Source organism: Trichechus manatus, unplaced genomic scaffold (assembly GCF_000243295.1).
Source record: "Trichechus manatus latirostris isolate Lorelei unplaced genomic scaffold, TriManLat1.0 scaffold00309, whole genome shotgun sequence".
NCBI lineage: Eukaryota > Metazoa > Chordata > Mammalia > Sirenia > Trichechidae > Trichechus > Trichechus manatus.
The window spans coordinates 878,942-894,021 of NW_004444245.1; the positions used below are offsets into that span (position 1 = coordinate 878,942).

Genomic DNA, 15,080 nt, shown 5'->3' on the forward strand with positions numbered 1-15,080 from the left:
ACGTGTACTAACTGTTAAATGAGAAACTATTTTGTTCTGTAAGCCTTCATCTAAAGTGAGAATAGCAGCACAATTGGAAGAGCGTAGTCAGTGTCACTGAACTGTGCATGTAGAAATTTTTGAAATGGGGTATCTTTGGCTATGTGTATTTTCACCAAAAAAGGTTGAGAAGTTAGAAGGTTGATATGTTGTGGGGTTGTTAACCAGTGTCATAAAACATTATGTGTACTACTGTTTCATGAGAAACTATTTGTTCTGTAAGCCTTCACCTGAAGCACAATTGAAAAAAAAAAATGCCCGTGCAGCTGTACAGAGAGGTCTGTCTGAGTGGATGTCCATTGCAATGTTGGTTATGATAGCAAAGTTGGAAACAGTCTGGCAGGAGAGGCTAAGAGCTGGGTCCCTACAGCTAGAAGGCAGAGGTGACAGCCTGTCCCTGCTGCTCCCTCGGTTGTGACCCGTGGGCTGGGTTTCTTCGTCTGCCAGTGGAAGTCATAATGGCACCACCCCCTAGGCTTGCTGTGCCTACAGGCACTGGGTGTGAGCTGTTGTCACTGTGATCACGATTGGACACTGGGAGGCAGTGCAGCCCTTAAGAATGAGGAGGCATTAGAAGGGAGAGTGTTGACATGTCGTGGGATTGTTAACCAATGTCATAAAACAATATGTGTACTGACTGTTTAATGAAAAACTATTTGTTCTGTAAACCTTCACCTAAAGTATTAAAAAAAAAAAAGAATGAAGAGGATACACACATGCATTGACATGGGAGGATTTCCAAACACTATTATTTTTTCGAAAGTTACAAAGCAACAGAGTATAATTCTATTTTTGTGTAGAAAATCTTAAAAAGTGGTATTATACATTAGTATAAAGTATAGAAAAGTGTATTTTGAGAAATTGTACTAAATTATTGTGGTTGTGGGAAGTGGAATTATGGGGACTTTATTAATTTTTATTGAAGTGTATGTATTTTATGAATAGGAAAAAATTAACAAATTAAGGAAGCAGGCCAATGTATCAAAAATCAACTAATTAAAAAACAAAAAGTTGCATTAGTACATAAATCTAAGAGCTAGTTCTCTGCAATACTCATTCTGAAGTATTAGCTAGTCCACTCCAGGAGTTAAAAACCATAAATATATAACATTAGCCATTAGGCAGAGGACATAAGCAGAGATGTGGAGAACATTCAAAGAATTACAAGAGAGAAGACTGAATACGACTCTATGCTAATTGGTATGGAAACTTGTAAAAGAAGGGACTGTTTTTCAGTAATATGTAAAATAGGAAGATCAACTCAAAAGGATACAGAAAACGTAAAATAGACTGATAGCCATAGAACTAAGTGAGGAAGCTGTCAAAGAGCTCTATCTCCGAAGTGCCAGGCTCACCAAATTACAAGACTGGCTTATTTTTAACCTTCAAGGAACTGGTAATTCCTAGGCTATTTCAGACATTTCCAAATATGGAGAAAGTCCAAAGCCTCCCAGCTTGTCTCTGACGCCAGAACGTGACAAAGCTAGCCCAAAGAAGCTACAGACCAGTCTCTTAGGCATATTAATGTAAAAATTCTAAAGAAAACATTAGCCAATCTCAACTCTGTTTGTACATTAAAAGAAGTGTGGAACTGACTCAGGTTCAGATTAGTAATGCAGAAGATTCATCAGTGTTAGGAAACTTGCTCAGATAATTTATTGTGCTTTTAGGTCAGGGGTGGGGAAAACACATGATTATCTTGACAGATGCTAAACAAAAGCAGGTCATAAAATCCAACATTCAGTCCTGGTTTTTTAAAAACTCTTAGTAAAACAAAACAGAACTGGTGAGATAGTTCTTCATTTCAATTCTCCATCTAGGTCTAGACATCTCAAACCTGGAACCACCTTTGTACCTAATGGCAAAGGTGTTCAGCCCTGCCCTGGAGATGCTAGCCAGTGCGGTTAAATAAGAGAAAATTAAAAAATCCGTATTGACAAGGAGAAGGCAAACCTATCACCATTTGCAGGTGACATAGTTGTACATGGAACCCTGGTGGCATGGTGGTTAAGAGCTTGGCTGCTAACCAAAAGATCAGCCGTTTAAATCCACCAGCAGCTTCTTGGAAACCATATGTGACAGTTCTACTCTGTCCTATACGGTAACTATGAGTTGGAATAGACTCGATGGCAATGGGTTTTAAGGTTGTGTATCTGGAAAACCCAAGAGAATCAACTGGAAATTATTAGAAATAAGAGTCCAGTACGACAGCTTGGAGCAAAACTGATATGCAAAGATCAGTTCCTTTCTTATATTAGCAACAACTAGTTAGCAGATAATATTGATTTTTATAATAGCTATAAAAATTAAATAAATATACAAGGTTTATATTAAGGTGCTTGTAACAGTAGAGACCTTAAAAGATTGGATATGAGGGATGCACATCCATTATTTGTGCCATGACCGCTTCTGAAAGATCCGATGCTGGGGACGGAGTGGGAGGAAGATGGGCTTTCCACTCTATCCTTCTGTAACTTTTCAATTGGGTACCATCTATGTTACCTGTTTTAGAGATATGTTTAGGAAAACATGTTTTAAAAGTGCTTGGATGAACGAATGAATGAAGACTTAAATAAATGCAGAGGCAAACCTTGCTTTCTTAATAACAGCTTTATTGAGTAATAATTCTGGGTAAGGCCTGAGAATGTGCATTTCCAGCGAGTCCCGGGGATGCTGCTGGTCCCAGCCCCCAGTGCTCTGTAGAACAAAATACTTCCCAGGCCTTGAAGATTGAAGAACGAGGTAGAGCTACTGATAGGAAAGACTCTTACTTTGTTCTTTATGCTTTTGTGTATTTGAATTATTTTACAGCGAATATTATCAGCTTTTTAATTAAAAAGCCACAGAGGTATTTGCATTTTGGAAAATAAATTTGAAGTCTTTCATGAACTATGTGTGTGGGACAGAAGAATAAATTTATGAGGCCGACTTTTCCAGTAAAATACCATCTGTGAATTATTTTATGTTCTGCCTAGACAGTAGATCAGTTAATATAACAAAATAATTTGCATGATCAGTAAGAACTGGTATTGTCTGAAATTATCACTGTTGGGTTTGGGAGTGTCTTTCTGCTTGGGGAGTGAGGGTAGGAAGATCTTGGCTAAAAACTGCACAATTCATGAAAAAGCCAGGGACTATACTCGCCACATGTGGAATGCATGTTTGAGAAATTGATAACTAGAAGAGCCGAATATGAGTGCCAAATAGGCTAGTCGTCTATTTTTATGACCCCAAAGGAGATTAGCGGTGATTTACCAATTTGCTCTTTCATCAAAGTAGATGGCAATTTGTTCTACAAAAGTTTGCCTTCCTTCAAAAGGAAGTCATTCAAAATCCAGTCATTCCAAGAAACTCCCGGCAAGTCCTTGTTTCTTCCAGGTGGCTACTCGGAAAGCTTATGGTCTGGCTCTGGCTAAGCTGGGCCATGCAAACAAGAGAGTCATTGCCCTGGACGGTGACACCAAGAACTCCACCTTCTCTGAGATGTTCCAGAAAGAGCACCCCGAGCGGTTCATCGAGTGTTTCATTGCTGAGCAGAACATGGTGAGTGGGCTAGGACAGGCCCTGGGGCTTCTGATGGACCGGCAGTGCCCATGGGCACCGGAGTCCCCTCCGCCCACCCCCCAGCGTTACCAGTTTTCTTTCCACTTGTAAAAGCAGAGGGATTGAAGAAAAAGTCTCCAGAGAGACAGGTGGAGAGTGGTGGGGGCAGAGTCTGAGCTGTGGCTGTCTGGACGGGGAGGGCCGGGCGGCGCAGGGCCTACAGCCATTTGACCCCAGGGCTCCACGCCGTCTTCAGTAGCTTTGGGTCCCCTACTCTTTCTGCCCAGCCCAGCCCACCACGAGGTAACCCCACAACCACCCAAGGGAGACGGGTAGACAGGGCCACAGGGACTTCAGTTCTCTCTCTCCTCTCCAGCACAGGGCCTGCTGCTGAACAGATAAGCAAATGTCACACTAACTCCAGCCTCAGCAAAGCCAGGAGTTAGAGCTGTGGCCTTGAGTAAAAGGGGTCCCTCTCCGTGCCTTAGTCTCCCCCAGAGTGAGATTGATGCGGGGAGTCTGCTTCTCTGTACCTCCATCTCTTGCTCCCTCTCTCTCTCTTCCCCCATGCTCACTCCTGCTCGGACATGCACAAACACCCACCTTTCAAGAGAGAAAGGAGTTAATGAAAGTAGACACCTTGAACTCTAAAGCTGTATGCCAGTAAAAATCAGGAGATTGTATGTAGGATCCAAACGTCTGCATTCTCTTGAAAATGGAAGAATCTGACCATGCTGGGCTGGCATTCCCTCCTGATGACAAAGGGGTGCCCAGAGCTGGCCCTCCATGGTCCCTGCACTCTGCTGACCCGCTCATCACTGGTGGGGCTTATCTGGCCCTGGAGATGTTGGAATTTAACCATTCTCTGTTCAAGAAAGTAGGTAATCACAGTTGTAAGAATACACATAGTTTTCTGTGAGTCTCGTTAAGCTATTTTCATTCTGAATGGAAAAAAATATTCCCCATAATTTCCTGTATCAATCTCCTGTCAAAGAGTTTGCTCCCCAACTCAGTGATCCTTCAGCACACAGTCACTGCGGCCCGCTCGGATGTCCTGGCACAGGTGAGGCCCCTGTTCTCATAGCTGAGAGAAAACATGCAGAGAGAGACTAGCAGGTAGGAGTTAGGGCTCTGCCTGTTAGAGGTAGGACGGTGAGAGCAGGCGTTCGGGACAGCCCCTCCAAAGAGGTGACATTTAAGCTGAGACCTAAGTGACACATAGTCATGCACAGATCAGGGGGCAGCAGTCCCAGCGGAGAACACACCTAGTGCCAAGACAGGCCAAGCTTGGGATGTTGGAGACAAAAGCAGAGGGAGGTGGCCTCCGAGAGTTCGCCGGCATCACTTTCTGAGTCTCCTGGGTCCTGTTCCAGTTTGCTAGGAAGGCACTGGAGAGCCTTAAGCAGGAAAGTGCGTGCTGGGCTGAGAAGAGCTGGTTTTTATGCATGAAAGTTGTAGGAATGTCACTCGAGTCTTTGCATTCCTTCCCAGTTATAAGCCAAAAATCACAGAATGGTCTGTTGTGAAACATCTGTAAAGAGCTGACCGTTTCATTTGATTCTCATTCTTTCAGTTTTGTTCAAAGAAAATAATTGGAAACAAGCTGACTTGCGAAGAGATTGGCTGTGTAATCATTTGAGTTGTTCACTTTCTCAACACTGCAATGATTATTTCAAATTATCTTCTTTATTTAGCACCTGGAGGTTTTGTATTCCAGGATATTGTGCCATTCTACAGATCAGGGTGGGTGAGATTGTGCCTGTAGGGGGTTAGGTTGCTGAAAGGTGATTGTTTAAGAGATGGTGGGAAGGGAGACTACAGGCCCTTTCTAACACCAGATGAATACAAAACTGAGACCATATGGAGTCAGGGATCATGATCTTGATCTAGGACCTTGACATTGATTCCCTCTAAAATGGCCTGCTTCTGGTGCATATGAGTCTGGAGCTCCAGGGGAAGGTCAGGAATAGTGATGGAAATGTGGGGGCCATTATCATAACACAGATGATGTTAAAGGTGTTACATGGGATGTGGTTTCCTAGAAAGGGAGGGCAAGTGAGACAGAGTATGCAGATGGAGCCCGAGAAGGAAAGGCCTGGAGAAAAGAGAGGCGATGGGTTGTATTGAATGCTGCTGAGGGGCCAAATAAGCAGGCGGAGGTTAGGCAGCTTCTTGGATTTGGGAAGTAAGAGCTCACTCCTGGGCGTGGAAGTCTAGATGAAGTAGGCTGGGGGAGAGAATGCAGGATACATGGGTCCAGACAGCGATTGTAGACAGCTCTTTCCAGAAGTTTCCTGTGAAGGGGAACATAGATGTTGGATAATCTCTGGAGGGAGGACAAGGCAGAGGTGCAAGGGTTAAGATGGAAGCTACTAGAACATACTTGACTGGTGTTAGAATGATCCAAGAGAAAGGGAGAGACTGATTCAATACAGCCGGGGGGAAGGATAATTGCAAAATTAAAGATACCCTTGAGAAAGCAAGAGAGGGACAAGGCTCAGGATGGCAAGTGGACAAGTTGGCCTCAGGTACTCCTAATGGTACAGGGAGGGTGGGTGGGGGTTGGGTAGGTAGGTGGCCGATGGGAGAGACCACCCATCTGTTTACTTCTTTCCTCACAAGGTACGGGGTAAATAAGGGTGCAGTCTGAGAGGGTGGGGCAGGAAGGGGTGCAGAGGTTTAAGAAGGGAGGAGACGAATGGGGAAGGATACATGCTCGAACTACAGAGCAGTGCCGGGTGTCTCTAAAATGTCCCACTCTTGAACTTGAAAGGAGACCAGTCAGCACAGGTATTTATTTTCTAGCCGTGTTCAGCAGCTCCAGTGCAGGTACAGAGGAGACAGATGGTTGGGTTTGCCAGGTAAGTGAGGAAGAGAGAGAAGAGCGAGGTAGTTAAGGGTGTGCGAAACAGGGTGATCAAGGAGGACTGTGGAATCTACACGGGGTAAGGAATAACAAGGCGTGAGGGGGGTGGTTAACAACCACAGTGATGTTAAGACATGTCCCAATCTCTGTTGGTGTTGCAGGTGAGTGTGGCCCTGGGCTGTGCCACACGTGGGCGAACCATTGCTTTCGCTAGTACCTTCGCTGCCTTTTTGACCCGAGCGTTTGATCAGATCCGTGTGGGAGCCGTCTCTCAAACCAATGTCAACCTTGCTGGTTCTCACTGCGGGGTGTCTGTCGGTATGCATTCTGAATTCTGCCGGTTTGGGTACTTTCACTCTGGAGGTGGGGAGTGACACGATTGGAGGGGTGTCGCGGGGCAGAGGAGAAGACTTCACAGAGGGGTGGGGCTGGCATGGTCCTGGAGGGGTTAGACCGGGAGCACATCCCCATTGGCACAAGCAGCATGGGCAGAAGGAGGTGAGAATGCTGACTGGGCAGAACAGTCTGTGCTGAAGGTGGAATGATGAAGAGGGGCTGGGAACACTGAGGAGGACTGTGTGCTTCGTTTGCTGGAGAATAAGGGCCCTTGAGGAGCATGATGCAAGGGGATGATGCTGATGAAGTTCACCTGGTGAGACAGGAAATGGACGGCAGATAGGATTACATAACATGGGTTAGCAGTAGGGTAGAGAATAAAGGGTGAATCTGAGAGTCTGGAGAAGAAAGGAGAAACTGCTACCAGATTGAGGAGTCTGGAATTGCGTGAAAAGCGAAATCCAAGTCTCCAGTAGTTTCTGGTCTGGGAGACATCAGGGAGTTGTGTTTATGAAGGACAGATAGGAGGACGTCGGGAGGCTGGCTCAGTTGACATACCCACGGGGGGCCGCTTACCCAGACAGATGTGAGAGCTGGCATATTCAGCTAGACCCTGAGGAGTTGTCCACTTAGAACTGACCATGGAAGAATTCGACCGCATAAGAAGTCTCTGACTGAGGAGAGGTCTGGGCCCAGACTAGTAGACTTGGGAGTCATGGCCACGTGGGTGAACAGGAAGGAGCAGGTGCACTCAGTCAGTGGGAGAGTAGAGTGAGAGAAGGGGGCCCAGGCTCGAAGCCTGCAGGGGCCTGGGAAAGGGGCTAGAAGTCTTAGCCTGGCGCTAGAATCGACGTCAGTTTTAAACTTAAGTCAGCTACGTGAAGAAATAGCTCTAGGTCCAACCCGGAGAGGGGCCAGGGTTCTGAGATGGGACAGTTGTTCTTGGCAAGCCGCTGTATACTGTGACGGTCCCCATCCTAGCTGAGAAAAGCTAAGTTGCCCTGCAGCTTTTGTGGTCAGAAAGTATGTTTTCAAACACACCCTTTACCCTTAGTTACAACAGCCGCTCAGGGGTGCCTCAAGGGTATATCAGGTGAGCATGAAAGACTACTTTGAAGGTTTTAAGAAATGAGTAAAAGCACTGAATTCTGGGAAACAAGGCTTTCGGTGGAGAAAAGATAGAAAAGCAGCGAGTGAAGGACTGAGCCCTAGGGGACCCTCCTGGTGGAGGAGAGGGCAGGGTCAGAGGTGTGTAGGGGCTCACTTGGTCCCAGGTACTTAGGGAGAAAGGTGTCAACGTGACCGAGAGACAGGCTGGCGAGGAGGATCAGAGCCAAGAGAAGACCATCGATTAGTTGATCTTAAAGGTCAGTTGTGCGCCTGAAGAGAGGAGCGCCCGTCCGACTGTAGAGGACGGAGGAAGGAGTGAGGAGATTGGATGGAAACAGAATTTTTTGAAGGAAATAATCATCCTAACTGAGATGTTACAGGGCTCTCAAAGGAAATCAACGTGCGGGAACTCAGAACTTGGAATGCGTTGTGGTGACGTAATTGTTAGATGGGCTTGTATTTCCTGTTGCAGGTTTGGGCACCCCAGGGGTGTGTAGCGAGCTGGGCGGACAGAAGCTCACGTTTTCATTTGGTGTGGTTTTCCCAGGTGAGGACGGACCCTCGCAGATGGCACTGGAGGACCTGGCCATGTTTCGCGTCATCCCCAGTTGCACTATTTTCTATCCAAGCGATGCTGTTTCCACAGAACATGCTGTTTATCTGGCCGCCAACACCCAGGTGCGTTTAAGGGGACATGGGCTTAGGCCGAGAGTGCTTCTAGGTTTGTTCTCAGCATAAAAGGAGTAGAATTCATTACAGAAAAGTCGGTTATAGGATTCCTTTTAAAAGTCTAACCATTTCCAAAAGCTGTCACGCATGTAGTACATGAATATGCTCTCACTGTAAAACATTCGAACAATATAGGAGATACTGAACAGAACGTGGCAGCCTGTATCCGCCAGGGTTCCGTGCAAGAGGCAGAGAACACTATGGGTGTTTGAAACGAGGGTGCTTATGAAGTCACTGGGAGGGCTGCAGGCGTGGGCTCAGCCCCATTGCTGCAGAGGCTGTCACTCCCCGTTGACATTCAGACAAAGCTCATGTCGCTGGCCCTGGGTGGCCCTCAGAAACGGTTGAGAAAGGCCGGCGTCCAGAGTGCGGCTTCTGCGTCACTTCCTCCTCCTGAAATCTCATGGCAAGTGCATCGAGTGGCCGTCTAGTGCCTGTCCAGAGCCTCACTGCAGGGAGCCTGGGATGTAGTCTTTACCTTTCCACCTAGAGGCCTTTTGGAACGGAGAGTGAGCTAGCCCCTCTGACATTCGGCAGACTCCATCAGCACCCCAGCCCTGCACTGCGCCCCTGCCCCCACACAGGTAGCCATTGGCACAGTGGCTAGCTCACTTGGCACAGTCGGGGGGTGTCGAGCCCGTTCCCTTTCGAAGTGTTGGTTGTTGTTAGGTTCCTCTGAGTCGATTTAGACTCACGACGACCGCATGTGACCAAGTAGAACTGCCCCGTAGGGTTTCCTAGGTTGTAATCTTTACAGGAGCAGATTGCCAGGTCTTTTCTCCTGTGGAGCTACTGGGTGAGTTTGAACCGCTGACCTTTCAGTTAGCAGCTGAGCACTTGACCACTGCACCACCAGGGCTTCTTTCTAAGCATTTACAAGGCGTGTACATATGTTCCTTTGATTTCTTTATACAAACGGGCTCACGCTCTGTATGTACTGTTCGCTACTTGCTTTTTACTTCCTGAACCTTGGAGGTTGTGTTACACTTACACATACATAGAGCAGTCTCATTCTCTTTTATAGACCTCGGGGCATTTCATCATATACCTGTTGCCGTCCAGTCGATTCCGACTCCTAGCGACCCTAGAGGACAGAGTAGAACTGCCCCGTAGGGTTCCCAAGGAGCTGCTGGTGGATTCCAACCGCCGACCTTTTGGCTAGCAGCCAAGCCCTTAACCACTGAGCCATATAGATGGACAGTAATTTATTTAACCACTTTCCTACTAATGGGCGTTTAGGGTGAACTTTTCACTGTTTGCTGTGCGTGTGGTTGTTTGCGGCGTGTGTCATTGTGCCGATTGCGCCTTGAATGTTGATGGATGCTCGTAATGGCCTTCTGGTTTCTACTCCCAGCAGCAGAGTAGGCGCGTTTGTAACTGGATCTTTAAAGCAAGTGGAGAAACCTCCGGTGAAGCTCTATGAAATATTCTACAGTTGGCACTAGTGTTGTTTTCTGGAAGGAATCTAAAGGACTAAATGCCTCCTTTGGTTCCACTATTTGGAGTCTACTGGAAGGCTTAAGTCTGACAGAACTTGTCATTGTGCACGACTGAGAGCTTCCACCATAGTGCGTGCACGCAGACTCGTGCTCCCGAATGTTCTTCGCCAGGCAGATGGCTGAACAAACTGTACGTGCATACTTACACCAGCCTGGATGCGGCTCAAGGCATCGTGCTGAGTGAAAGAAGCCAGACGCAGAAGCATTTGTACGATATGGTTCCATCTATATAAAGTTCAGAAACCCTGGTGGCGCAGTGGTTGAGAGCTCGGCTGCTAACTGAAAGGTCAGCAGTTCAGATCCACCAGCCACTCCTTGGAACCCTATGGGGCAGTTCTACTCTGTCCTGTAGGGTCGCTATGAGTCGGAATCGACTCGACGGCAATGGGTTTGGTTTGTTTTTAGTATATAAAGTTCCAAAGCAGGCGGAACTTAAGTGATACGGTCTCGGGATGCATACACAGGTGGTAAAGCAAGCAACGAAGTGATCACTGTGACGGATGGCGGGGAGCTCGGGGAGGGTGAAGGTTTGAGATTGGGGAGGGATGCCCAGGGGACCTCTGGGGTGTCAGCAGTGTTCTGTTCCTTGACTTTTGTTTGTAATAAAAAGAATTGTTCAGTCCTCCTCACCTCGTTTCAAGGTTTATTAGTTGGAAATCAGCAGTCTGATTTTTTTCAACTGTAACGCTGGTTTTCGTTTATACCCTAGGGAATGTGCTTCATCCGGACCACCCGTCCAGAAACTGCGGTGATTTATGCCCCAGAAGAACGCTTTGAGGTTGGGCAGGCCAAGGTAAGGGCCTAATTCCACGGTACTGTCCAGTCTTGAGTCACGTGCAGAGAGCTCTGAGCAGCTCGGCGTCGCGCCCGGGTCGCTTCACAGCCAAGGCTGTGTCTTTTCTTTGCTCTAGTTTTCAAAAAGTCAGTTGTGACCTTTGCCTGCTTGTCCTCAGGAAGGAACATTCTGCCAGTTTCAGCTCGAACCAAACCCTTCTCTTTTCCCAATAGAGTCTCTCTTTGGTGAATTTGTAAAGCTCCAGTAGTAACAGGTTGAAGGCAGGTGAGCTGCTTGACTAATTCATCACAGCCTCAAGCTGAACAAGATAATAGAAACCATTGCAAACGAAAAATGGCTGTTAGGTACCGATCTTCCAGATCTCAGGCCAGGACAGTAAAGAAGGGCTGTCAGTTGCAGTGTGTGTAATCATCGGCGCGGCATGGGTAATGAAAGGGTGGGTCTTGCAGAAGGGACATAGATATGTTTCCATTTCAGAGAGTGGGGTAGCTTAGAAGCCCGAAATGTTGGTACTGTCAGCAGTGGGTCTGAAGCTTACCGGGAATCCTATAATTAGGGGTGAAATGAAGAATAATTCTAAGAACCTTCGGTAGGTTGCTTTGAAGGAAACAAAACTGTATGGAGAAAGTCCGGGGACTCCTCTTGGCGTGCTGAGTAGTAGGTGGTGGAGAACCATCGGCCCTCCCCTGGGGAGTGAGGGAGCTGGCAGAAGCTCCTCCCTGCTCCAGGGTTCAGGTTCCTCACCTGTGAAGTGGACCCACTGACGCATGTCCCTTACAGGGAGGTGGTGAGGGTCACCACAAACATCACATCAGTCACCAGAATTCTTCCTGTGTGCGTGCGTGCCAGCCGGAGGCTCACACGGGTCCAGAGATTCCTGGCGGGTCTGAGTCAGCGCGCATACCCCTGCTCACGGGCGGGGGCCAGTGCGATGCCTTCTGGCCCTCTGCCTTGGTTATCCTAGCTTTGAAATTCAGCCTCTTTCATGAAGGGTCATCTTGTGCACATGTCCTAGAGGAACGTAGTAAGTTGGAAATGAAAAGAAGGAGAGGGATTTGTAAACAAAGATGTGAGGAACATGCATGGGGCTTATCAGAAAGGCTGTGTCCTCATGTTGAACTGCAGCTCACTCAGCCCTTTGCTGTGGCATGTTGTTAAGGAGTGACATTGTTGGGACTGGGGAGCGGCAGTGGGGCGGGATTCCTCCACCTTGACACGTGCCGACTGTAGTGACCACAGCACTTTGTTTCGGGCTCTGTACCAGCTCGTCCGCCACAGTGCCAGTGACAAGGTCACAGTTATTGGAGCTGGGGTGACTCTGCACGAAGCCTTGGAAGCTGCTGATGAGCTTTCTAAAGAAGGTCAGTGGGTGCTGTGAGCGCTGTGGTTCCAGCTGGGGAGAGGGAGGGCCCCGGCTGCCTCACCGGTCTTCTGTAATCTAAGTCAGCTTCATAGACCATCGGGTTCTTCTCCTCCAGGGATTTCGATCCGCGTCATCGACCTGTTTACCCTTAAACCCCTGGATGCTGCCACCATCATATCCAGTGCAAAAGTCACAGGCGGCCACGTTATCACTGTGGAGGATCACTACCGAGAAGGTGTGTGCAGATCTTGGGACGCGTTTCGGGAGCTGTGTTGGTAGGAAGTGTTGCCCTGGATTGGAAATGTGCCGTGCTCTTGTGCGTCCCCTCCGGCCCCCACCTGCACAGTGTCCCTTCAGGACTGCTCTCTCATGCCCCCTAGACTGGGTCCCAAAGGGTGGGGACCATGCCCCTGTTCGTCGTGTGTCCCCAGGGTGGCTCACTGGCAGCACAGGGGACTGTCTCACTCGTTTAGCAGCTGCTTTTGAGTTTTGAATGGTGGCTAGTTTGCTATGAAAAAAAAAAAAGTGGGTCTAGTGCCCTGCAAGCAGAGAGCCCAGAGAGCACCTGTGGGGAGGGGCTGGGTGCTTCCAGGCGGGGCGGTTAGGAAGGGCAGACAAGGAGATGAAGAGTGCCAGAGGTTCATGGGGAGGGGGTCCCCAAGGCCACCCCCACAGGAGCCGTCAGGACCAGAGCCTGGGAGGGTGGGTGGCAGGCGGAGCATGGAGACAGCACACGAGCTTCCTCAGGCCCCTCCCTGCTGTGAGGGGCACATCTAGCGCCCCCCCACCCCCCACCCCCCCGGGCTCCTTTCTCCAGCAGTGGGAGATACAGTCACCTGGGGGGCCACGTGTCCACCCGGGGAAGCCCATGGGGGACTCGGTGCCCAGCGTGTTGCTCCTGGGCTCCCGACGCCTGGCACACCCCTGAGTAGCAGACTCCCCGAAGGGAAGCAGGGCTTCCACAGAAGCCATGTTGTTTACACAGTTGAGGCACAGGGACCACCCGCATCAGTTGGGGAAACTTTTCTCTGAGTGTAGGACACTTTACCAGCCGAGTTCCCAGACGCCAGCCAAGACCAGCCTTGCGAGCTGGCCTTTCTAAGGAAGGCAGCCTTCCACACAGTTCGCTGTTGGCTTTAACCATGTTGGGTCCCTGACAGCTTTAGGCGGGAGTGGGAGAGACTTGGAGATGCACAATTTCGAGTGAGAACTCTTCTGGCCAGCCAGTAAATGACTGTCTACAGGAAGAGGTGACTGGTGAAAAGTAGTTTTCCCTGGCAAGTAGCAAATGCAAAGGTTTCTACATCAGGGCGCACTGAGGCTGACCGGCCTCTTCCAGAAAGATCCTAATGTCTCTTGCTTCCCCAGGTGGCATTGGGGAAGCCATCTCTGCAGCTGTTGCTATGGAGCCTGACATCCTGGTCCATCAGCTGGCAGTGTCGGGAGTGCCGCAGAGCGGGCCACCGAGCGACTTGCTGGACATGTTTGGAATCAGCGCCAGGCACATCATAGAGACCGTGAGGCGCATCGTAAATAAACCAGTAGAGCTGATTTCTTAGAAAGCTGCTCAGCTGCCTTGGTCTTAGGACTCTGGCATCTTTACATTGCATTCATGTTTCTTGTTACAAAACCATGTTTTAAATGCATACCACTAAGTTTTTCTCTTTTGAAAAGCAAAGCCGGTTCACACCTTTGTTCATTCCTAATCCAGAAATTCAAGTTAGCTACTTTTCTGTTAAACCGCAGCTCTGGAGACAGATGTCACTCTCATTTTTGAGTCATTAAAGTGGGCTATAAAATTGTAAGGAACAGAATAGCAAGCAAAACTACCACTGTCCCAGTTGCAGCCTCATCTGCTGCCATCCTACCTGCAGCTTCTGGGATAACGTGTGTTTGCAGTCACCTTAGAATGTCCTTTGTTGTTTGCTGTCATCTCCCCTGTTAGGATGTCCTGCGCCGCTTGCGGTGACTGCTCTGTAAGAGATGAAATTACAACTGGTTTTAGGCTGCGAATGAGAAACGTGACCACAGCAGACTACTAACTTGATTATATTCAGATACAAAGGATACTAGTTAGACTTAGTGTTAATAAAGCATCTGAAAAGCAGCTGCTTGATTCAGTGTGTGTCTTGTATGTGTGATTTGGTGTCTTGCTGATAAAACCCTGAGGAAGATAAAAACACAAGGAAGAAGCTTCTTTCTGAATCAGCAGCCCAGAGAGCCCTGTCCCCCAGCAGTAAACCTGGAGAAAGGGAACCCCAGAGATGCATTGCTAACGAACAGAGTGTGACCTGAAAGGCTGTCCCTTGAACTGGAACACAAGATAAAGATGAGCCCAGGAGTCAGAGCTACATGGAGCAGTGTGCTGGGTGTGTCCGGATGTCATGGCGTGAGTTCCTTCTTTTTATCGCCCTCACTAAGTGGTCATCAGGGTTCTTCGGCATCATAACCAGTTTGTCTTAGGAATTGTTCTGGAGAGTGTGGTGGACACCGAGGAACTAGCCTCGGTGTCAGGCTCATTCTCCTGCTGCCCTTTTTGCTGAGCAGGTTTCCTTTAGTTAACTGAGCATGATAAGTGTTCTGCTTATTTTATAAGATTTGAACATTATTTTGTAAAAACAATCACAGTTGATACAGGGTCACTGTAGAAAATTTAGATGATACAAATAAGCAAAAAAAATTTATCTCACCTGCTCGAGGTAATACTGTTTACTTTTGGTGTAAATTCTTTCTGAATTTTTTATAACATCTTGGTTGATATATAATTCAGATACCATACAATTTACCCATTCAGAGTAT

The 15,080-nt window shown here is 48.0% G+C and overlaps 1 protein-coding gene across 1 annotated transcript in view; it reads left to right on the forward strand.

The window, feature by feature from the left end:
- Nucleotides 1–14,617, forward strand: part of TKTL1 (transketolase like 1) — a 26,514-nt gene extending 11,897 nt beyond the window's left edge. The window contains exons 7-13 of the mRNA XM_023725440.1: nt 3,418–3,582; nt 6,610–6,766; nt 8,442–8,572; nt 10,832–10,915; nt 12,183–12,279; nt 12,397–12,516; nt 13,650–14,617. Of these exons, the coding sequence (XP_023581208.1) occupies nt 3,418–3,582; nt 6,610–6,766; nt 8,442–8,572; nt 10,832–10,915; nt 12,183–12,279; nt 12,397–12,516; nt 13,650–13,840 (945 nt within the window). The 3' untranslated portion in view covers nt 13,841–14,617. The remainder of the gene's footprint in view (nt 1–3,417; nt 3,583–6,609; nt 6,767–8,441; nt 8,573–10,831; nt 10,916–12,182; nt 12,280–12,396; nt 12,517–13,649) is intronic.
- The last annotated feature ends 463 nt before the right edge of the window (nt 14,618–15,080 follow it).